At 37.1% G+C, this 24,526-nt stretch overlaps 4 protein-coding genes across 4 annotated transcripts; 2 read left to right on the top strand and 2 right to left on the bottom strand.

The window, feature by feature from the left end:
- Positions 1-10,937: 10,937 nt before the first annotated feature.
- Positions 10,938-11,655, top strand: LOC146319557 (histone H2A-like). Its single transcript, XM_084730187.1, has one exon. The coding sequence runs from the start codon at positions 11,092-11,094 to the stop codon at positions 11,614-11,616; it is 525 nt and encodes a 174-aa protein (XP_084586313.1). The 5' UTR covers positions 10,938-11,091; the 3' UTR covers positions 11,617-11,655.
- A 601-nt stretch (positions 11,656-12,256) lies between these two features.
- On the bottom strand, positions 12,257-12,913 carry LOC146319556 (histone H3-like). Its single transcript, XM_084730480.1, has one exon. It carries the CDS (start codon positions 12,718-12,720, stop codon positions 12,310-12,312), a length of 411 nt encoding a protein of 136 aa, XP_084586606.1. The 5' UTR covers positions 12,721-12,913; the 3' UTR covers positions 12,257-12,309.
- Positions 12,914-17,008: 4,095 nt separating this feature from the next.
- Positions 17,009-20,863, bottom strand: LOC146319555 (histone H2B 1/2-like). The gene has a single exon (XM_084730123.1). It carries the CDS (start codon positions 18,104-18,106, stop codon positions 17,741-17,743), a length of 366 nt encoding a protein of 121 aa, XP_084586249.1. The 5' UTR covers positions 18,107-20,863; the 3' UTR covers positions 17,009-17,740.
- Positions 20,864-22,577: 1,714 nt separating this feature from the next.
- On the top strand, positions 22,578-24,195 carry LOC146319554 (complement C1q-like protein 4). Its single transcript, XM_084730121.1, has 4 exons — positions 22,578-22,907; positions 23,069-23,131; positions 23,479-23,610; positions 23,707-24,195. The coding sequence occupies exons 1-4, from the start codon at positions 22,733-22,735 to the stop codon at positions 23,982-23,984; spliced, it is 648 nt and encodes a 215-aa protein (XP_084586247.1). The 5' UTR covers positions 22,578-22,732; the 3' UTR covers positions 23,985-24,195.
- The last annotated feature ends 331 nt before the right edge of the window (positions 24,196-24,526 follow it).

Genomic DNA, 24,526 nt, shown 5'->3' with positions numbered 1-24,526 from the left:
CTAGAAAAAAATATTTCTTATTCTGCTGTCATTGTGTGGTGTTTGCTGCCCTCTACTGGGTGTTTTATATGTGACAACTACAAACTACAAACTACAAACTACAAACAAAAGCTACCTGCTGCCTGATGCTTATTCCAGTAAAATCTTCTTACATTTTGCTGTATTTTTGGTGTTTAAGCTGAACTGAAGTCCCAGCTCTAATCGTCACAGTTTGATTAAAATGTCTAACTGGTAAAACATTCTCACGCAGTCTCATATAGGAAGTTATTGTAGTGTCATGTACTGTAAAAAAGAAAAAGAAAAGAAAAGGGACAAATCGTTCAATATTCTTTTAGGGCCAAAACCTGGTTTGACTAAAGAAAATCTTAGTTTTGTTGTACTTCTGACAGGATTTGATGAGTTTAATTTATCAAGTACATTACACCACGTTTTGTTGATCTGATTGGTTGTGGGTCTCACAGACCAGGTTAAATTTTAGTAATATTTTCATGAAAGAATGAAAGAAGAATTATTAGATTATGAGGGCAGTTAATGTCTGTTAAAGTCTTATCAGTTCATTTCAATTTATCAAACATATTTTGCAGGTTGAACATGTTAACAGAGACAAGATGTCAAACACATCAGAGGACATTAGTCCAGACCCTGATCTAAAGACGTCTATGAAATGTGGGACTGAAGTTCAAGAACACACATCACATTAACGCTGCCCATCCCCGTATGATGTCGAAAATTAGATGATTTATGTGTGTTTTCTATATATGATTAGCTCATACACACACACACACACACACACACACACACACACACACACACACACACACACATGAAAGCAGCCGTTGCCTGCTGTGTGTCAGTCTGTGAGGCTCCAGTGGTTTGTAACTGTGTGTGTGTGTGTGTGTGTGTGTGTGTGTGTGTGTGTGTGTGTGTGTGTGTGTGTGTGTGTGTGTGTGTGTCACTGTTTGCCTTGTAATAATCTAATAATTTGACCTTTCACACACGCAGGTCTGTGACATGTTTACAGCCCTCAGTCTTACTTCACTCCTGTCCTCGTCAGCCGGGGGTGGGGGGTCAAAGGTCACGACCCAGAGACGTCAGAGGACTCACACCTGCTAAAAATGCTAATTCTCCTAAAGCATGCTAACGACGACGAGGGGGGGGCAGCCGGCCCGTCTCTTCCTGCTCCCACTTCCTGGCATTGTTTACCCAGAGTGCACCTGTGAATTTTGACACCAGGCAGGACGGTCTGAGGGAGGGAAACAGAACGAGACAGAGGAAGAAGAAGACAAGAACAACAGAGAGGAAGAAGGAGAAGAAGAACAAACAGAGAATAAAAGATGCTGCACTCAGCCGTTACTTCATATCCAGGGTTACTTTTAAAATGTTTTCTGATACAGTTACTAATTACCTTTAGTAACTTGATTACTTTCCCTTACTTTTGGATTATCTGGACGATCTTTTTAGTCTGTCTTTTAATTGGGAGTAATGTTATGAACTCTTTAAAGCTTCAGTCATTGGTTTTCTATTTGTTCTATTCTACTGGTCATTTTGCTAATTGAAGCTTGAAACTTTGGGCTGCATGTGTGTATGAGTGGTGCTGTATAAATAAAGCTGAACTGAGTAGAGATAAAGTCAGTAAAAAATCACAATATTACCCTCTAAAATAAAGCTGGGTGAAAGTAACGAGTACAAAGCAACAGAAACTAACATTGTAAATTTAAAGTAACTGTTGTTAAGTATCATGCTTGAGTAAATACACTTTTCTCCACTGATGTTGTCACAAACACAACCAATAAATAATTATGTTACATATTAATAATATTGAAATATGAAAAATGTTGTTTTCTTGCTGTAAATTGATTCTTCTCTTAGATCTGTATCAGAAGATCAATAAATCTGCAGAATGATCAGTGATATGTGTGTCGCTTCCTGAGCAGTCGATGTTTTTTGAAGATAGAAACACTCTGATCGTTTACGACCCTGAGAGATGAACAGAGCTGTAAAGGTTAATCATTTTAAACACACACACACACACACACACACGTAGCAGCGTACAGTTGTCGAGGTGTCGTGGTTCTCATGGCTTTATGGCGTGGATGTGTGTGAATGCGTCCATAAACGCTGCAGGTAAACACGAGGACGCCGTCGATGACGAGCTGGTGAACAATTTGTTTTAAAAGATATGTTTGGTGAAGAGCTCAGCGGTGGGAAAAACAACACGCTGTCTCTTCTGACTGTTGCCACAACAACAGTTTAACCTCGACTCGCTGCTTCAGCAGAGGAAGTAAGAGGAAGTACTCCAAGTAAACGTTTATGTTTTTTTTTTAATCGTATATGTATTGATCTATACACCAAAATCTGACTCAACAATAACAAAACAGTAGTTCTGTAGATATTTTCAGGTGTTTTAATGGTATTTAAGTTGTTGATGACTCATCCTGCACTCCTGGGCGTGCGCTAAATGTACATCCAATGAAACGAGTTCTTGTTTGTGATGCCGTCCAGTCATGGCAGGAGAAAACCGGAGTGGACTGGAGGCCGAACAAAAACTAGAGATGCACCCGAATCTGAATGTGTAATTTGGGAAAGCACAAAGGATGAGATGGGAACAGATTCTTCTGCCCAAAGTTGCTCATTACTGTTCAGGAAGAAGTCAGTGATGAGCAGAGAGTTAAAAAAAGATCACATCAGCAGGTTTATCTACATGATCGATGACAGAAATACACTCATTAACGTGGGAAAAGAAAACGCAGGGACTCGATTAGTGCAGCGGACTTTGAGACGGGTCACCCAGCCAGACCAGCTGGACCACGATCACCACAGGAAGAGAGCCGGGATAAGAGCTAAGCTAACCCGGCTTAGACCTGAGACAGCGAGCCAGAGAGAGACGCATCATCATCGACCCACTTTGTTCTTCATCAGCCCACATCCTCCTCCTCAAACCCCCACAGAACAGATGCAGATGCAGTGGATCTAACAAGTTTGTCTGGAGGTAAAGTTAAAGCTAGCATTAGTTAGCCAGACATGCTAACACTGGCAGCTTCTGTCAGAGCAGATTCACCACACGTGCTCTTGTGTTTCATGTTTTTGAGAGACGATAAAAAAGATGCCACCATCCAGACTCATGAAATGAAGAGTATCTCTCTTCTCAGAGCCTCCTGCACGTCGTCAACATGGAGAGAAAAGGAAAGCGTGACAGCCCTAGTTACGGTTGCTAAGCTATGATTGGTGCTGGTTGGAGGTGGGGCTTAACAAAGGGTCAATTAGCAAAGGAGGCCTCTTCATGTCTTTTTATTTCTGAGCCCTGGAAAAAAATAGTTGCAAGCACATAACTGGATATGTGTCAGTTTTATATGTTTATATTGGGTTATTGTTTCTACATATTAATCCTGACCTCTGATTTGACCTTTGACTTTATTTGGAAGATCTTTTATTCTGCCTTTGCAGAGTTTAACAAAATATATTGGGTCATACCAAATGAAAAGGCAGCAACTTGCATTTTATCTGATCACTTTCCACTTTAAAAAGCAGAATAATGACAAAAATGATCAAATCTTCAGTCTGATGATGATAAATGCACCTTTTTCTGTTATTATTTACATTATTGTTATTGTCATTATTTACTTACAACATTTATTGTTATATTACAGTACGCTTGTGATGTTCCAAGTAACTTTTACAATCAAATTATTTCAGTGGTTTGGGATGATTCTGAACATTTGAAGCTGCTAATATCTATATTCACATATAATAAAATTAGAGTTTTAAATATAAAAGGCAATATGCCGCAACAGAAAAATAATATTTACCACGAAACCTTTTCTGATAAAATATGACACTGACTGATTACTTTTAGTGCATTTTAACACCTGGGATCAGAGTGGTTGTAGTGTTGAGTCTGTGCTCTTATTTCAATATTTTTCTATACTGTTGTTATATATAGTACTATAATGCATTTTCTTGCAGATATTTTACGTGTCAGAATACAGTAACTGAAGTCACGGTGGTTTGCTGTGGTTTCTCTACAGCTTTTTGCACTTACTGTAATTTTGACCCCATGTTTTCTCCAAAATAAAACACATTTTTGAGAGAAGATATTTGTCCACATCACAAAGGACGTCTCACTCATTTTGACCAAAAATGAAGCTACAGACTTTTTCCTTTGTAGGAAGTTTTGATTCATCCGCAGACATACAAACAATCAAGTCGCTGATAGAAACACATTTATTCAGAGTTTATGGAGATTTAAAGCTGGGAGTCGTCGGCATAATTATGGGAACTGATGTTGTGGTTTCTAATGATATTGCAAAGTGGTAACATGTATATACTGAAAAGAAGTGGTCCTAAGACAGAGCCCTGCGGGACACCACACGTTTATCAGACGACTGGTCACCCAGGGCCACAAAGAACTGTGACCTGAACCATTTGATACCCGTCCCAGAGAGACCGAGCCAGTGTTCAAGTCCGTCCAGCAAAATATTCACGCTGAAGAAGGTGAAATCAGAGAATTTTGAGATTTTTTAAAGAATGACAAAATGTTTAATTGATTAACAAAATAGATGCAGTCAGTTAACAACAGATCAATTGTTGCAGGTCTAAGAGTTTTATGTGTGTTGTTTAGTTTGTCCAGCTCTTCCTGCCTTTGTTGTGTGCAATTTATTTATTGATTGATTGATTTAAAGACAAAAATTTTAAATTGTAATCCTGCTAATAATCTGCATTTTCACTAAAGTAATCTGTAATCTGATTACATTTTTAATCTGTAACTGTAATGGAACACAGCTACTTTTTTGTTACATAATCTCATTACATGTAATCTGTTACTCCGCAGGCCTTTCTATGGCTCTAACTTGATATTTAAACTGCAGAACTCATTTTTGCTTCTTTAAGTTCAGTACTTGAGTAAATGTACTAGATTACATTCATCCATTGGTCAAACCTGCACAACAATTAGTGATAAATGCGACAAAAAGTTATTTTTAAACAAACACACCTCTGAGATCTGTCATCAGTTGTTTTATTAAAGTCTGGTTGTTGGACTCGTGGGTTTTGAACCGTCAACCCTGCGGTCGAAGCCTCCCTCCTGTCCGTCCTCTCGTCCCCCCTCTGCTTGTCCTCCTGAAGAGGAATTATCTGTGTCTTTATGGATTTATGGGAGATTTATTGTTTTACACTGATGAGTATTTAGTTTAGTCTGCTGCAGTAAAATCACATAAAAGCTACAATAGTTCTCATTACACACACCAGTATTTGTGTTTTCAAGTGTTTGACTGAGACGTTATGTGAGACGCTGCTGGTGTTTCTGTTCTTCATCAGCAGGAACAAATTTTATTTTCATTTATATAGGTTTTCTTGTTTTAAACCCGTCTTTTTACGATTACCAAATGAATATTCTGACTTTTTTTTTTTTTAAAGAATTTGCATCTATAAATTAAAATAACAGAAATTTTATTTTATTTTTCTCTTCATCCAACTTTTTTTTATATTAAATTCAGATGAATTTTAGGTCGGTGTGAGTTTTTTCTTTCAAAGCTCATAAACAAAATAAATATTGAGGTTAGACACTTAAACAATTGTATCGTCTGTGATGTAAGATTTAATGTTGCAGTATGTGGCATGTGTAAAGTAAAATTCTGTTTTTATATTATATTGTCCAAAAAAAATAATTTAAAAAAATCATTTGTTATTTAAATTAATTCTTGTGGTTGTGCAGCTAAATTCAACAACATGAGTCTGAGCTGCAAGAGTGAATGAAGTTTTCAAATGCAAAACAATTATAGAATAAAAACAGTCTGAAAATATTGTTTTATTACCGACTCTGTGGTAATAAAAAAAAACTTCAATCAATCAATCAATCAATCAATCAATCAATCAATCAATCAGTCAATCAATCAGTCAATCAGACTTTGTGTAGTACTTTTTATAGGCTGTGAAAACAATAAAGATCAATAAAATAAATAAAGAGATAAATACATGATAATAATGATAATAAATACACAATAAATAAACAGATAAAGCTCAGTAATTAAAACTCATTTAAATTTAAAGTGAATAAATCATTTTGTAAATGTATTTCATCTTAAATTTAATATTGATTTAAATTTATTGTAAAATTACAATGTGAGACATAGTTTTATTTATTTATTTTTAGAATTAATGTCACTATATTATATTATTAGCATATAAATAGGTGAAAGTGATAATAATAAACAAAATTAAATGAAAAGGGTTTAGGCTCTATATTCATATATAAATAGATTATATTATCATGTATGTTTTCATTTTAGTTTTTCCATTATTTAACTCACACAAACATACTTTATAATAAACACAATGCAAAGTTTTTAAGACCTTTTTAGACTCAACGTGTATTTCTGTCATGAGCTGACCGTGAAAATCCTGGCATGTAAACTCCTATTTAAAATTTTACTTTTACTTTACGACAATAAAAGTCCAGCAGCAATAATCATTAATAATCGTCCACAGAAACAATAATCAGAGATAATCTTTCTGTTCTTTTCCTTCATTTAACCACTTTAAAAATCTCTTTTTCAACAAACCGCTGAGCAAGAAGCATCAAACAACAAACAGCAAATAGAGACTAGACGAGTTTTTCATCAAAATAAGCACAAAAGGAGAAGAGAAGAAAAAATGATATTTACAATAAATTAAGATAATTACTGTTGTGCAGATCTTTTCCATGGTTTTGATTTTCAGTTTTATCTGCTAAAGAAATTAAAGGCTAGAAGAAGAACAATAAATGAGCAAAGAATAAGAGAAGAAGAAGAAGGAACATTTCCAAAGAAGAGATAAGGAGGACTGTGTGTGTGTGTGTGTGTGTGTGTGTGTGTGTGTGTGTGTGTGTGTGTGTGTGTGTGTGTGTGTGTGTGTGACTGGGCGTCCATCTTGTTTCTGTTTCCCCCTCTGTCACCTGTCTTCAGGTGAACCATTAACCAGCCAGCGGCCATAAAACTCCACTTTATGGAAAGTTTGATGATGGCGGCGGGTCGTAAACACTGAAGCCTTTTATTGCCCTGCTGACTGTTGCTGCTCACCTTGACATAGTCCGACTGCCAGGAAAAAAAAGTTGAGTTTTAACGCCAAAAACTTTTTCTGCAAATGTACGTGCAGTTAACTAGTTGTGATGCGATGCAGAAGATGCGAACACTTTGTTAAGAAGGTTTAACTTCAAAATGAACCTGTTAAAAAAGGCTGGCGTTAATAAAAAAAGAGTAAAAAATGTCATATAAAAGAGATTAAATCAGTGTTTCCCAAATCTTTTTTTCTGGGGACACACACTGATCCAAATCAAAATCTGTGCGCTCCACCTGTTTCCTGTTTTCACAGGTTTGGACCAATCAACCTGGCTGTAGATTTTCTGCTTAATCAATTAGTTGTTTTGGCCATAAAATGTAAGAAAAATAATGTGAATCAATTAATCAATCTTGTCACAAGACTTTTCAACTAGTGATCAATCTGGCAATCATTTTTCCACTGATCAATTAGTTGTCTGGTCCATAAAATGTCCAAGATGACGTCCTCAAATGTCTTATTTTGTCCACAGCTAAAATATATTCAGTTTACTGTCAGAGAGGAGGAAAGAAAACAGAAAATATTTACATTTAAGAAGCTGAAATCAGAGAATTCATACTTCTTCTCTTAAAAATTTACTCAAAGCAATTAATCGATTATGAAAATAGTTGGTGATTACCTTAATACTCGATTAATAATTGAATAATTGTTGCAGCTCTAATGTTAATCTTTTATTTATTTGGTGATTAAAATAAAAGCTTTTGTGACCCCCCTGTGGGGTCACGACCCAGTGTTTGGAAACGACTGATGTGAAAGACTGTTTTTGTCTGAAGGCTCGACATATAGTGATGAAAAAGTTGTTGCCAGACCTTTATTTTGAAAGGGGTCAGTGGGTCATGATGATTAACTGTATCTTTTATATTCAGTCTGTGCTGCACATCCATGATGTTCTTCTTCTACTGTTGCTGCTGCTATCGTTGCAGCCTGCATGGTTCACTGTAAAACATCACGTTTTGGACACTGACAACAAAACATCATCCCACAATTCATCATGTGGTGATTCAGAAAGGGTGACCAACAGTAGAAATGCCCTATATACACTAGAACACTTCATGAAGCATTATGAAGCTTTCTTACAGTCTGCGCTGAAAAACATTCAAAGCTTTGAGGCTTCAGACTCAGTGAACACAGCGACATCTGGTGGTCTGCAGAAGTTATAGCAGCTGAAGCGCCACTAACAGTTTTAGTCTCATATGTGTGCGATGAGATTCCTGCATGTTATGAAGTCTGTGGGCGCTTGTTTGATCAGAGGAGCTGCATTAAATATAGATGTCATTGTGCAACATGTCATAATGAAATAATGACGTGTCATAACGAGTCAGCACCAGGACGTAATGCGAGGTTATCAAACCGGGTCCTGCACATCACAATCAGACATGTTGTTCATACTGTCAGTGAAGGAAGTGAAAACATGCAGCTTTAACAGGTGATGACACACCTGCACACAGCAGCACAACCTTTACATCGACAACATCCTTCATATCTACAAACAAACAAAAACATCACAGTGTCTGTTGGTTATTTGTCAAATAAAATAATAAATAAGTTTGTGTTATTGTAACGTTATTTATTTGGTGAATGATATCAAGTATGTGACACCAAGAACTAAGCGTCTTGAATGATTAAGCTCTATAAATATTCTCCAAATCGTGATTTCTAATAAGTGTTGATTGGTGATAGTGTGTTTTTGTCATAAGAAGGTTAGGGTCCACATTTGCATCATAAATTATTGGAGGCTCGGGTTCTGGTTGTTCTGTGTTGTTCATATAACAACATCAAATAGACAACACTGGTGTAAGTTACTGATTTTAAATTTCATGGTGGATATTTGTGTGATGTCTCATACAAGCTGCAATGTGATGTGACTGACAAGTGATATCCAATAAATTAGCCCATTATTTTATTAAATCATCACTTCCTATCACGAGGAAATATTCTCATATTTATAATTATATGTTTCTAATGTAACCATGTCGCCACATTCCTCAGTTATTCTCCTCTCTTCTTATTCCATTAACGTGAGAACCACATAGTTCTGCTGTAAAACTTGTGATGTTTGAAGCTTCAGATGTCATCAGTCACACGATATTCTTCCTTTGACAGAAGCTCCAGCACAATGTGTTGAAACAAAAGTGCCATCTGTGATGAAGATGAAAGTATTGAACATTTACTTCCAAATGGCTACAAGTCTAAAGATGTGTGATTTTTGTTTTAACATTAATTTCAACTATGAAGCAGTGATGTATGGAGCACCAGGATTTTTATTGGACAATAATGTTTACTGTTGTTACAAAATTATGGAAAACATGGTGTGATCCATCCATGATGTAGTCCTGAAACAAATATTCACAGAACTGAAAAAACAAAAAACTCTGGATATCAAACGCACCCAAAAAATAATTCACTCAAAAAACCTGGACTTCATGTATTTTAATTACATGTTAATTTTCCATGTAATTTTATTACATAAGTTTAATGTCGTAAGTTGCATTTAATACAATGTTTTTAAATTTAATACCTTCATTCAGATTTGATTAAGTTAATACAAACTTTTACTGTGTTGGAGTTTGATGCGACTCATGTGATCTAAAGTTGACTTGATTTACATTCAGTTTGTACTAAACATATTCACATTACATTTACTAATTTTGAATGATAAACTTCAATATATATATTTCAGTTACATTAAAAATATTGTTTCATGTTTATTAGAACCAAGAATCTTTTTTTAGTGCAAAAACGTTCCCCGCCTTGGCTCTTACTAACAGTCTAAATGTATGCATTGTATTATTGTTAATTTAATGATATTATTATTGACATTTGATGACTGTATTATTTTTTGTGATGTACTATTCAATTTGTCTGGTTAATGTTATTTTGTATGTATGTAAATCCTCCCCTCTGTAAAACATTTAAAAATAAAAAAGTATTTGTAAGAAGTGAGCTCCACAGAAACAAGCTCTGGAGCATTTTTATCATCTGCTCATCACTGGAGTTCATCCCAAAATCAAAAGAACACATTTCTTCTCTGAGCTGTAGAGCTGTTTATCCATCAGACTTTGGAGATATCAGCTGTACTGATGTCTGCCTTCTCTCCAGTATAATGGAGGTTTATGGTAAATAAATTTGAAAAACTCAAAATCAGTGTCTCTTTCAAAAAACCATGATCCAGATTCTCAAAATAATCCACAGACAGAGAGAAAAGAGTGACTGCAGCAGATGTGATGATGATGTATCCAGGCCAACAAGCACAAATGAACAGCCGATACCTAAAAAAACAATATAATACAAAATAAACAATCAAAACAAGTACTACTTTATTTATGGAACCAGAGGCGTGCCATATAAAAAATACACGTGTAAGAAAAAATAAGATGATAGATGTGGAAATATAAAGAGAAATTAATAAAACTATTAATATTTGTGGAAACAGAATGACAAACAAAATATGGAAAAAATAATTATTAGCATTTTCATTTATTTCTGTATGTATTTAATTTACAAATTCCTCTTCCTCTTCTTCTTCTTGTAACATAATATAATTTATATATTTTCATCCCTTTATTATTCCTTGAAGGGTCAATCAGCTGGCTTTGGACGGGCCTCCTAACTGCACTAAGTAGTCAGTTCCTGCATAAATGAAACTTGTCAGCGATTATGTGTTCACTCAAACAACAGCAGAAAAAAAAGGAGAGGTACAAAGAATAAAAAAGAAAATAATTGTTTACATTATAATTTAAAATGTATAAATAATAGAACAGAAATAAATGAACAAATACGTCTGAAAATCCTTATAATTAGTAGTTCATATTATCTTGTTGTATTTCCTGTTTTTTTATTTACTCACCCATTCCTTTATCTATTCCTCCTGATATTTCCGCTTTTATTTTCTCATTCTTTTGGAAGAAAAATTTTGCGGCGAATCGCACCATGAGCTGTCGTCTTTTATTTTGAAAATCCCAATCAGCGCAAAGGCGGAAGCGTCGTAGTCAATACAGGAAAATGAAACGAGCTTCTTTCTATTGGTCGATCGTAGTAACGTTCACTCTGTCCAATCAACGAGCAGCTGGGGTCAAAATAAACACGGACTCCACTTTGAAGTGGAATTCACTTTTGATTATTTTAACAAAGAGAATAAGAAAAATGTCTGGACGAGGAAAGACCAACAAAGTTAAAGCGAAGGCTAAGAGCCGGTCTTCCCGGGCCGGGCTTCAGTTTCCGGTCGGTCGTGTTCACAGGCTGTTGAGGAAAGGGAACTACTCCCAGCGTGTCGGTGCTGGAGCTCCCGTTTACCTGGCGGCGGTGCTGGAGTACCTGACCGCTGAGATCCTGGAGTTGGCCGGAAACGCTGCCCGCGACAACAAGAAGACCAGGATCATCCCCCGTCACCTGCAGCTGGCTGTCCGCAACGACGAGGAGCTCAACAAGCTGCTGGGCGGAGTCACCATCGCTCAGGGCGGCGTGTTGCCCAACATCCAGGCTGTTCTACTGCCCAAGAAGAGCGAGAAACCCGCTGCCAAGAAGTAAACAACAACAACAACAACAACGGCTCTTTTAAGAGCCACACATCCTTTATAAAGAGCAACGTTCATACAACTCTACTCTTGGTGTCCAGTGACATTAATTCCTGGCCGGAAGTTGGCACCCTTCAAATAATTCTCAAGACACACATAGTAAGAACAAAATACAGACATGGCAGAGCAATTCGCGAAAGACCAGAAGTAAACAAATGCAAAGTCAGACGAACAGGCGAATCATGAACAGTAAAGAATAAACTGGAATGGACAAAATAAGTAACAGAATGGGCTGCTGATAATCACAGGTTCTGTGATTATATTAACCATCACTCTTCTCTCCTGCCTTTGGAATATGTTGGTCATAAAAGCGCCATTAAGCAAATAGTTTTTGATCTTCTCCATCCTTTTGCAGAATATGTACGAATTATTCAGGTGGTCATTAACACGGAGCCCAGTATCAAATCTAAAACATGAATGAAAACAAAGCAATACACACCAGTTGAAACTTAAGATGGTGGAAATTAATTTCAAATGCTGCCCATTAAATTACCTGTAACTACTTAATTAGGATGACTAAATTAAAGTGCAAATAACTCATTTGACTTTAAAAGAAATGTTATACTACAGGACATTGAGCTCTGTCAGAGAGTTAGAGGCTCTTAAAAGAGCCGTTAGTTTGTTGTTGGTGAACAGAGTGAATATCTTAAGCTCTCTCTCCGCGGATGCGGCGGGCCAGCTGGATGTCTTTGGGCATGATGGTGACCCTCTTGGCGTGGATGGCGCACAGGTTGGTGTCCTCGAACAGACCGACCAGGTAAGCCTCGCTGGACTCCTGCAGAGCCATGACGGCAGAGCTCTGGAAGCGCAGGTCGGTCTTGAAGTCCTGAGCGATCTCCCTGACCAGGCGCTGGAAGGGCAGCTTCCGGATGAGCAGCTCGGTGGACTTCTGGTAACGACGGATCTCTCTCAGAGCCACGGTACCGGGCCTGTAACGGTGAGGCTTCTTCACTCCGCCCGTGGCCGGGGCGCTCTTACGAGCAGCTTTGGTGGCCAGCTGCTTCCGGGGAGCTTTTCCTCCGGTGGATTTACGGGCTGTCTGCTTCGTTCTGGCCATAGTTCTCCTCTTTCTCAGGCAACAAACACTGAATTACTGTGTGAGACACACAAGAGCCGCTCTATAAAGGAACCGCCGGAGACACGGCTGCGCTGATTGGTCCACAGAGAGGCGCGCGAACGGCAGCTCATCTACTATTGGACAAAAGAAATTCAAACTGCCCTCTCCTCCACATGCTGTCAACAACGAAGAAAAGAAAGAACGAAAGAATATATATATATATATATATATATATATATATATATATATATATATATGTGTATATGTATATATGTGTGTATATATATATATGTATGTGTGTGTATATGTATATCTATATATGTGTGTGTATATGTATATATATATATGTGTGTATATGTATATGTATATATGTGTGTATATATATATATGTATATATATGTATGTGTGTGTATATGTATATCTATATATGTGTGTGTATATGTATATATATATGTGTGTATATGTATATGTATATATAGTATATATATGTATATAAATGTATATATATGTATATGTATATGTATATATATATTACAAAAAATGTTTCATCATATGATCAGTAATATAAAAAATGAAAAGCAAAATAAAGATTTGTAAAAATAAATGAACTAAACTAAAATTAGTTAAAATAAAATATCACTTTTTATGATTGGTTTTCTATTTTACCCGTTTCTTGGTCATATTTTGGACATTTGAATGCTTAATTACTCATCTAATATTAACTTTAAATTGTGTTATAAGATAGGTAAATATGTTTTAGACAGTCTTTAGAAAGTCTTTCAGAGATCCATTTGCACGGGACAGGATAGGTACACTGAAGCTGTTGTGCTCTCAAAGTCAGCTTTGTAAAATAAAAAAAAAGAAGCAATTTTAAAAATACACACTACCATTTGTTATTATTATTATTATTTATAATTATTTATTATAATTATTGGACAAAACAATGGTCTGACAAACTGTGGTCTGACAAACTGTGACAGAGAGAAGAGGAGTGGGGGGGTTCAGTGTGTGAGGTGTGTTATATAGTGTGAATGTAATAAGTATACTAAAGTAGAACCAAAACAAATGTATGCTGAATAATTGTATATTAAATAGCTGGATTATTCTGCTCTACAAAGGATAATGGCAGTAGCTTAATTTTGTCCAAAATTAGTGACATTGAAGACATTCGTTGTCATGTGGACAAATATCTTCTCAAAAATGTAGCTATTTCATTCAGGAGAGGAGTCGAGAGTCCAAATTACAGTAACTGCAAAAAGCTGTAACCATGGCAAACCTCCATAACTTCAGTTACTGTATTTTAACAGAAGAAAATTAAGAAATATGTCAACTATGTGCATTATAGTACTATATATAACAACAGTATAGAAAAATATAAGAGCGTAGAGTCGTAACTCTCAGACTCACCACTATAACCACTCTGATCCCAGATGTGAAAATACATGTTGATTAATCAATCAGTGTCATATTTTGTCGGAAAAGGTTTGATGGTATTTAACATTTTTTCCGTTGTTGCGTATTGCCTTTTACATTTAAAAATCCAATCTTATCTATTAGAATATAAATATGAGTAGCTTCAAATGATGAGAAACATTCCAAAACCATAAAAATAATTTGATTTCCAAAATTACTTGGAACGCCACTAACATACAGTAATATAATAATAAACGTTGTAAATGAATAACGATAATAGCCATAATGTAAAGAATAACAGTAAAATGTGCATTTTTATCGTTTTATATCATTGTCAGACTAAGGATTTTATCATACTTGTCATTATACTGCTTTGTTAAAGCTAAAGTGATCAGATAAATGGACTTTACTGCCCTTTCGTTGGTATGACCCAATATTTTTTGATCAGGTCTGCAAAGGTCAAATCAGAGGTCAGGATTAATATGTAGAATAAAGAATAGCCTAATATCAAGCTACACATTTGCTGTATCAATGTTCCTTAATTAAAACTAATAAGATATGATAAGATAAGAGAGTTAAAAGAAAAGAGCAAGTGACAAACAAAACTACTAATAAACAAAACAAAAAGCTGTATATACCTTTCACTTGTACAGATGTATGTCTACTTTGTATTATGTATGACTATACTTTTTTGGTTTTACTGGTATATTAAAAACCAGGAAACCCTCTTTAGTAGAAGCTGTGGTGGCTCTTAAAAGAGCCTTTGGTTCTTTGGGTTCTGGGTTCAGAACAGCCACTTCACTTCTTGGCTGCAGGTTTCCTTGATGCACCTGTACCTTTCTTTGGAGAATTCATCTTCACTCCTGCCTTCTTATCAGGCTTCCTCTTCGGTGCTTCTGCTTTTCTGGCTGCTGGTTTTGGTTTTGGTCTCTTGGGTCCAGTACTCTTGGCTCCGCCACTCTTAGGTCTGGTACTCTTGGCTCCGCCACTCTTAGGTCCGGTACTCTTGGCTCCGCCACTCTTAGGTCCGGTACTCTTGGCTTTGGCACGCTTAGGTCCAGCTCTCTTGGCTGCAGTGCTTTTGGCTTCGCCACTCTTGGTTCCAGCTCTCTTGGCTCCGCCTCTCTTGGCTCCGCCTCTCTTGACTCCAGCCATCTGCCCTTTTGTCCTCTTGACTCCGGCATTCTTGGCTCTGGCACGCATGGCTGTGGATCCTGTGGTCCCGGTGTTCTTGGGCCCTTTCTTACCAGGTTTGGTGTCAGCCTTGGCGAGTTTGAAGGATCCAGAGGCCCCTGTTCCTTTAGTCTGGATCACAGTTCCTTTGTTGACCAGTCTTCTAACGGTCATGTTGATCAGTTTGTTCTTCTTCTCCACATCCACCCCTTTGGCCGCCATATTCTTCTTGAGCTTCACCATCGACACCCCCTTGCGCTCATTGCAAGTGGCCAGGACGGCGATGGCCACCACCCGGAGGGACGGTTCCTTCTTCTTGGCCTGGGGGGGCGTCTTCTTTGAGGGTTTACTTGCCGCCGTCCCCGGGGCTGCTGCTGGAGCATCTTCTGCCATCTTGTTTTTTTTTTTTTTCCTGCTGTCTCTGAGCTCTGCTGCGTCTGTCTGAGGTGTCTCTGTCAGAGCACGAGGCGGCTCTTATGAAGCACATGAGAACCGTGGAGAGTGAACACACATTGGCAGGTGTGCTGTCAGGTGAGCTCAGGTGTGTTTTCTGCTCCACAGTTTGGGGCTAAAATTGACAGAAAATGTCCATCTGAGCTGAGCAGAGTTGTTGGACGAGACAGAAAAGGTTCCTTCCTTCACACTGAGCTCATGTTTGGACACTAGGACACATTTATTGGCCTCCTGCAGCCTCCACACCTCTCTGACACACACTCACTCCGTGCAGCTCACACACACTTTTCCCCACATTTTGTCTTTAAAACTGGATCAAACTGGTCTGTGTCACCGGTGACGGCGGTGCTCCAGTCAGCTGAGACGCGTGAGGACACGGTAACACTGAAATCTCTGCAGTGCTGCGTCTCGTGTGGTTTATATCAGAGAAGTTTTGTGTGCAGCTAAACACACGGAAGACGATAGAGGAGAACCGGGACGGTTACCTGCCACAGGTCGATCCGACAGGTACAAACACGCCTTCATAAATTAACCCTCGAGGCCCCAAAGCACCTGGAATTATTAAATCATTCCCAGTGTAATAAAACACAAACTTAAACTTGTGTCCTCTGCTGGACACAAACCTCGTTCAGTCTGTCTGTTAATCATCTTTAATAAGCTATACTGAGTGTGTATATTATATTATATTATATATTACAATTGTTAGTTGAAGCCCTAAATCATTAACAATACTATCATATCATATCATATCATGTCATATCATATCATATCATGTCATATCATATCATATCATATGTTATGTTGCTGTTTCATTCTGTGGAAATGTACATTTTCTGTCCCGATACTTACAGAAATGTTCTTTGTATTTTAAAATAAATAAATGCATGCAGGTATACAAACGTGCAGATAATATACAAACCTGTATATCCACGTATACCTTCACATAATTTCTTATGCAGACGTACACCTGCACCTGCATACACAAACAATAAAATCCACATACTTATATATATTGCATGCACCTACATGTGTGCATATGCATACATGCACACACATTTAAATGTCAACAATTGGTGATGTTATAAACTGTGGTTTCTTTCATTAGCAGCCAGCTAGCCTAGCTAACTGGCTAACCTCGCTATTTAAAAACAGCTGTGATTATCAAAATGATTAAAAACACAGCAAACTTAACACTAATACACACTATATGCAAAGCAACCAGTAAAGTATTAACAATATGTACAAACTGGACAGTTAAAAGTGAAGTATTTTAATACTTTGTGGATGAAAATGCATTTTCGTGAGCCGACATACTGCAGATTTGTGTGAAAGAAAAATAACAGACAGTCTGTAAAATGGATATATGTCACACTATATTGTGCAAGAAGAGAATTATAGGTCTTATAGAAGTTATTAAGTACAAACAATGGCCTTATTGCCACTTTTAAGTACAAAGTAAAACTTTAATTCCCATAATACAACATAAAACTTTATAAATACTAAATGACCCATCACCTATCTATCTTTTTTTTTTTTTTTTTTTACATAACTTCATAAATCATGAGAGAAGGAGAAGCTCTTTGATGTGTTGTGTGGTTCTGTGAAGGAGCTTTGTGTTGTCGTAGTGTTTTGATCAGAAGAGGAAGTGAATACAAGAAGGTTATAACAGGACCAACAGCATTTGATAGAGAGACAAAGTCTATGGAAGCTCTATTTCTGACAATGTGATGAAAAGATGTGATAATGACAAACTATTGATTTAGTATCCTGTCATTTTGAGAAGTTTTCATGATAACTTACAGGACCTTTCTCGTCACCACATTGTGGTAATTGACTTCCATCCAAAGCAACAGCGTCTTATTTTTATTTTGACGTTGCTAACATGGACGTTTCTGTGGAGGTTTAAGTGATGTGGAGTCTTTGCTCTTCAGAGGAGGTGGTGGCTCTGAAGAGAGCCGTTGTGTTGAAGTTTGTTGTTGGTTTACTTGGAGCTGGTGTACTTGGTGACGGCCTTGGTGCCCTCAGACACGGCGTGCTTGGCCAGCTCACCGGGCAGCAGCAGGCGGACGGCGGTCTGGATCTCCCTGGAGCTGATGGTGGAGCGTTTGTTGTAGTGAGCCAGACGGGACGCCTCACCGGCGATGCGCTCAAAGATGTCGCTCACAAACGAGTTCATGATGGTCATGGCCTTGGAGGAGATGCCGGTGTCAGGATGGACCTGCTTGAGGACCTTGTACACGTAGATGGCGTAGCTCTCCTTCCTGGGCTTCCTCCTCCTCCTGCCCTTGCTGGCTTTAGAGGCGGCTTTCTTCGAGCCTTTCTTCCCTGTTTTGGGTCCTTCTGGCATCTTAGCTTCAAGTGAATTTACGTCAGTGAATGAAGTCTGAAGTGCTGTGTTGGTTTATTTGAATGTGCTCCATGTAAATAAAAGTGTGCTGTTCCTCATACAGGATTGGCTAAGTTTTAAACACGACTGAGCATGCGCCTCACAAACAACCATTAAACAAGTTTTCTGGCGGTTAAACAGGAAGTGGAGGAGGATGTAGGCTAAAGGTCAAACATTAAACTCTGTCACACAGATTTTAACCGTTAAATGTCTTCATGTTTCTGTGTTACTCAAGTAAAATGGGCCATTCTTCAACTACAGGAATTTTTGTGTCCCTGGCAGATACAAGAAAAACAAAAACACAATCGTAAATCAGTCATGATTCTTTATTATATAAATGTATGTATGTATGTATATGTATAAACTTTAAACATAAATGACACAGAGCCCATTTTAAGGAAAGGTATCATGTCTTGTAAATTAATTATAATTTAATTATAATAAATTTTTCTTCAGAGAGGATTTTTTTTAAGGGTTTGTGTAATTGGTAACCACGGCAACAGTCATTTGACAGGGGAGCACAAGAAAAAGGAGAAATAAAACACAGAAATACCTTTCTCTAAATAATGTGTTAAATTTTCTAAAACTTTCCAGTCAGTTGATTGATTTGTTAGTTGTCAAATATTAAATTAATTGTAATCTGTTTAAATAATCCATTAATTACCCTGGGTCATTCTTTTAAGACCAAAATCTCGACATTGTCTGATTTTCTTAAATGTGAGTATTTTCAGATTTCTTTTCTCCTCTCTGACAATAAAGTAAGTCAATGAATAATCAAGAAAATATTCAACAGATGAATTGATAATAAAAAATTTAGGCATTACAGGAAAGACAAGGGGACAAGATTGTGACAGGATTAATTAACTGATTGATCAGCGTCATTTTTTAAGACAAAAAATATGAAATTCATCTGATTTCAGGTTCTCAGATGTGAATGTTTTCTGCTTTCTGTCGTCCTCTCTGACCGTCAACTGTGGACAAAACAAGACATCTGAGAATCGATTAATCAATACTGAAAATAAATATTAGTTGCAGCACCACTATTGTTATTTATAGGTTATTTATATGCACCGGTTTTACTGGTCTGGCACTCTTCAGACCAAATTTGACTTCATGTGGCTCACGATCTGAAATGAGGTTAACACTCCTGTATTATGACTCATTAATGTAAAAGCAGGATTTTACTCTTGTAGTTGGTTGAGATGGAGCTCATTTTAAATTATTATTATCAGGATGAAACTAATGATTATTTTCATTATGGATATCTGCTGATTATTTTCCCTCACCATATTTTTCAGGTGTCGAGGCTGCCAAGTATGAATACAAGGAAATCTGTATCTGTAAGAAATTATTTTATTAACTGTATATTGTACATTCTTTCTGGCGTTCAGTGGTTTTATGTTTTTCCTTCTTTCTAAATTTAAATAAATGATTTGAAAATAAGTGCCCAGAAGAAATCAGTCCCTTTAAGGAAGTTGTGATCACAACAATTAACATAAATTCAACCAATCTACATGAATTCTGTAGAACCTTGCAATATCCAATCATCGCAACTTTTCAGCAAATTTGTCCAATCACTGAGTTCCAGGAATCAGTGTTTTATTATTTACCATTTTGTTTATTTACGTATTTATTTTTTTGACATGAGTACTGAAAAGAACATTGAATGAACATGTCATTATCATTGTTAATGACATTTATCAATGCTCTCTGCACTTTGATAATTCAGAATTTTGTGCTGGTTTTGAGTTTGAGGTCCAAAATGATTTTGCTTCTTGGTGGAATAACCAGTGAAATTCATCATTTAAAGTATATTATGTCAGAAATTTATAATCCTGAGCCTTTCTGTGAGGTTGATAGAACACTAAGCACAGGGTTTGGTTTAATTCTGCCTGGAACTTGTTGCCTTTGAGTTTAATGAATTACAGAAAAATGACATTAAAAGAAACTCACTTCACTTGTCCCTGCAATTTCTTCACAAAGACATCGCAGACTGTGCTGAATTTGGTTTAGAAAAGCTGCCATGACATCAGATACTTCGGGCCACACAATCACCACAAAAGTCTGTTTTTCTGGAAGGACTGAAAAAACATCAATATCAGCAACTGCAACCCATCATATTGATTTCTAAAATAGTATACACAATAGTATAACACAATATATTGTGTTAGCCATCCTGAGTAGTTGGACTCACAGAGTTGTAATGCTTTCATATCTAATCAAGATAACCTCAGGCAAAGATAATCCAACATGCTATTATAAAGGATCTGTTCAGAGTAATATTATCAGAACTCGTCTCTCCAGATGTGAGTGTTTCAGTATCAGCCGGTCCAACATCTGCAGACCCTTTAGAGAGGTGAGCAGAACAGAGACGGAGTTGGGAGGAATTTAAAGTGAAGATCTGAAGAAACAGAAACCTCTTTGATTGAATAGCTGTTATTGAAAAACAAGTAACACTTTTTTTGAGATGAGTACTTTGTACTTTTACTTAAGTATTTTTCTAGCACCACTACTTTCACTTATAATTGAGTAATATTCTAGTAATGTAACAGAACCTGTACTTGAATAATCTTTCCACCCCTGCTGACACTACAGTTGTGGGTGGGGGGGTCACATATGAAATAAATCTAATTGTATTGTATAAATTTGTTCTGTCACAGTTAGAGAGGCGACACAGATTCAGCTGAACTAAACTGTCAAACACATGCAGACTAGAAGCAGATAGCAGATAAAAAAGGAGCAGGACCAGTCAGGTTTGAACAAACCAGTAATGAGATTCAGATCAGTGAAGGTTGGTGTTTCCTTGTCTCTCAGAACACAAAACTAACTGACAACATATTTCACATGATGCAGTGCGTCAAGACCAGTGTGAGGAGCAGAGGCAACACAATGAGGAAATTAAGATGATAAGATAAGATAATTACCTCCACCAACGAGGCTACGTTTCTGTGGCATTTCTTGGTTTGTTTGTCAGCAGGAGTACAAAAAAAACTTTTGGCCCACTTTTCATGAAACTTGGTGGAAAGGTTGAGCATGACACGAAGAAGAACTCATCAAATTTTGGACTGGATCCAAATAACGGTGCAGATGCACAAATTATTTTTCACTTTTGTTTACATTACATGATGGGTTGACTGGCCTTCACCCGAACAAGGAAACAGACCAATATCTGTGGCCATTACAAAAAACACGCACACAAAATGACCCAGAATGACCTGCCTGGGCTCAATCAGAGGGCAAATGCTCACAGTCTGCAGAACTGAATTATACTGTCATTGTATCTGATGAAAAAGTTTTTTAAAAATTGTGTTTCAACGGGGATATTAAAAGATAACTTGTTCTTGTGTCCAAGTCAGTCATTCCACAAGCAGGTCACAGGAGATTTTATTCAGGCCACCAAATAAAGAAAATACTGTGGAAAACATTCTACAAAATTTAAGATTTATATCTGCAGTACATCTATAATAAAGCATTAAAATGTGTATTGTTTTACTGATGAGAGAAAAAAAAATAAGACCTGCTAATTTCACCTAAATGCATTTATTTTGTCTCATTTATGAAGTGGGCTAAAATATGCTGTAAAGTTGTTTTTTGTTTGTTTGTTTGGTTGGGTTTTTTTTATCTTAAGTTTTAAAAATGTATTTTGTTGTCAATTATTTACTTTTCCTTGAATTCCTTTGAATTTAAAAACCCATAAAATTGTATTTAAAAAACGATTGTGTAAACTCAATGAAGTGGGAGTAAATGATTGTTAATATTCTAACATTTTCAATTAAAACCATTTAATTTTCACGCACCCAAGTAATGACAAATCAGGTTCACAACTCACAGTGAACAGTTTTACATTCTACTGAATGTCTAAACTTCAAGATTCTAGTTAATTTGAAGAAAAGCAAATTATCTGATTATATTTTTTTAGTTTATTTCAAAACTTTAGAGTTTGAGTTTGAACTAAAACTCATATTAATATCACCTTTGACTACAATATATATTTTTTCCAAAGTTAAGTCCCTTCGTGACATCCAGGTACTTTGACTGGTGATCAATACAAAGTCAGAGGTCTTTTCCAGTTTAAATGCATAAAATAAGAAAACAAACCACTTTTGAGCCATTAGGAACCAAAATTCTCTGAACCATCGCCTCGGTTACATAGAAAACATTAAAGAAATAGGAGTTGATAAGTTTCTGACTCCATAAAAGACTCTATTATCATCATCATCATCATCATCATCATCATCATCATCATCACTTGATAATGCAGTATTTACTGACTGAAGTGTGGCTCCAGACTCATTCATGGAGGCTTTCTGGGATCTCTAATGTTGGAAGAACGTGAGAAATAAGAACCAGCACTATTACGAGAATAAAGTTCTAATTTCCTCATTGTGAAATGTGTTACCAGTTTGTTTGGATTTTTTGCAGCAAGGAAATATTCAGGAACAATTCAGTAAGTTTTAGATGAACCATGAAAACACGTGTCTGTGACGAGCGCCTCCTTCACCTTCACGCCTCTTTTTGCTGCTCTATAAAACATCACTCACGTCCACAGACGACACAGTTCACCTGTTGCAAACTGCCAGAGTGACAATGAAGATCGCTGGGATTTTCCTGCTGTTGCAGCTCGTCTGCTTCTCATCCATGGGGAAGACAAACGCAGACGAACAGTCTTGTCTCAAAGACATCCATGCTGTGCTGAGACAGCTGTCCATCTCGTTGGCTCAACAGAAGTTGGCGATGAAACACCTTCAACAAGAGCAACAAGGTACGGTATAATGTCAGGTTATCAGACAAGCATTAGAAACATTTCTCTACCAACCACTGTTGTTTTAAACCTGTTGTCATGTTTTCGCAGTTTATAAAAATCCAAAAAGACAGAAATAAGAAGTCACAAACTAATTTATCCTTTCTTTCCATGTCATGCAGCAAACAGGAGAGAACTGCAGGGCCAAAAGGCAGAGGTTCACAAGCTCAAACGACAGCTGCAAGGTATGCACACACACACACACACACACACACACACACACACACACACACAGAGAGACACACAGAGACACACAGAGACACACACACACACACACACACACACACACACACACACACACACACACACACAAACATTAATAACAAAAAAATTAGGGACATTGTGTAAACAGTGTAGAATCCAACACAAAGATGTGCTGAGATCTAAAATGGATGAAAATCGGAGGGCGGACAGACGTGTCTGCTACAGCAAATAAACTCGCAGATTCGTCCTGTTCCCAGGCTGGGAGAGTACACAAATAATTGAATAACAGAATACCGTCCACAGATTCACTGTCCTCTGTCTATTGCAGTCAAACAGGTGGCGTTCTCAGCGTCTCTGTCCCCTCGAGGCCATGTAGATAGAGGACCCTTTAACAAATTCACGACTCTGGTCTTCAGAGGTGTCATCACAAACATCGGAAACGCCTACAACCCAAACACAGGTACCTGAACTCTCTTGTTTTCACCTGTTGATGTGACTGACAAATGTTGCAACAATTTATTTGACACTTAAAATGACAAAAACAAATGTCCAACAGGTGTTTTCACTGCACCAGTGAAGGGAGCGTACCACTTCGAGTGGCACCTTGCTGTACTTGGACACCATGTTTCAGGTGCCGTGTTGGTCAAGAACTCGCAACACATTTTTCTGGCATATTCGCATCAGAAGGCCAATTTAGGTACTTCTTCTAATGGCGTGACGCTGCTTCTAGAAGCTGGAGATTCTGTGTTTTTGCGTCTGTGGGTTAATGCAAAGGTGTTTGACAATGATAATCACCACACCTCCTTCAGTGGTCATCTGATTTTCACCATGTAAGACAGAAACACTTCCTGTTTTTCTTCTTGTGATCATGCAGGTTTTGGTTGTCTTGATGAATTCTTACACTTTACTGATCTTAAACTTAATATGATTATCTTGAATCACGTTGCAATGTAAACTTCTGATTTTCTTTTATATAAAAGCTGAATGAAAGAGCAGTGTTACAACAACAATTTATACAAATGAATCTGCATCCAGATACACATAATGACTAATGAATAATTGTATACAGGAATTTTTTGTCATGGTTTGGGGTTTTTTGTTAGTTAGTTATGTCTCCCCAGACATGTGTCTTGTCTTTACTTCCTGTCTTTGTCCTTTTCCCGCCCTTTTTGATAAGCATTAGTTCCACATGTGTCTGATTGGTTCCTTGCCTATTTAGTCACTGTGTTTCTGTGTTTCTTTGTCAGTTTGTTGTCATCCTTTGGTGTCATCCCCTGTGTTGTGCTTTTTTTTGTCTATTAAATCACATTATTCAAAGTGATTTCTTTCTTATTCCTTTGATCATTTGAAATAAAGAATAAACACATCGTAATAAT

Source organism: Lutjanus erythropterus, chromosome 11, assembly GCF_056507025.1.
Source record: "Lutjanus erythropterus isolate fLutEry1 chromosome 11, fLutEry1.hap2, whole genome shotgun sequence".
Classification (NCBI taxonomy): domain Eukaryota; kingdom Metazoa; phylum Chordata; class Actinopteri; order Lutjaniformes; family Lutjanidae; genus Lutjanus; species Lutjanus erythropterus.
Note: the sequence above shows the minus strand (reverse complement) of the source record. Positions and strands in the feature narration are given on the sequence as shown.

Bases quoted from the DNA above. Each gene is read 5' to 3' on its own strand.
- LOC146319557 (XM_084730187.1), top strand. From the start codon at position 11,092: ATGAAACGAGCTTCTTTCTATTGGTCGATCGTAGTAACGTTCACTCTG.
- LOC146319556 (XM_084730480.1), bottom strand. From the start codon at position 12,720: ATGGCCAGAACGAAGCAGACAGCCCGTAAATCCACCGGAGGAAAAGCT.
- LOC146319555 (XM_084730123.1), bottom strand. From the start codon at position 18,106: ATGCCAGAAGGACCCAAAACAGGGAAGAAAGGCTCGAAGAAAGCCGCC.
- LOC146319554 (XM_084730121.1), top strand. From the start codon at position 22,733: ATGAAGATCGCTGGGATTTTCCTGCTGTTGCAGCTCGTCTGCTTCTCA. The intron at 23,132-23,478 runs GTATGCACACAC...TGTCTATTGCAG, and splicing joins GCTCAAACGACAGCTGCAAG to TCAAACAGGTGGCGTTCTCA. The intron at 23,611-23,706 runs GTACCTGAACTC...AATGTCCAACAG, and splicing joins CGCCTACAACCCAAACACAG to GTGTTTTCACTGCACCAGTG.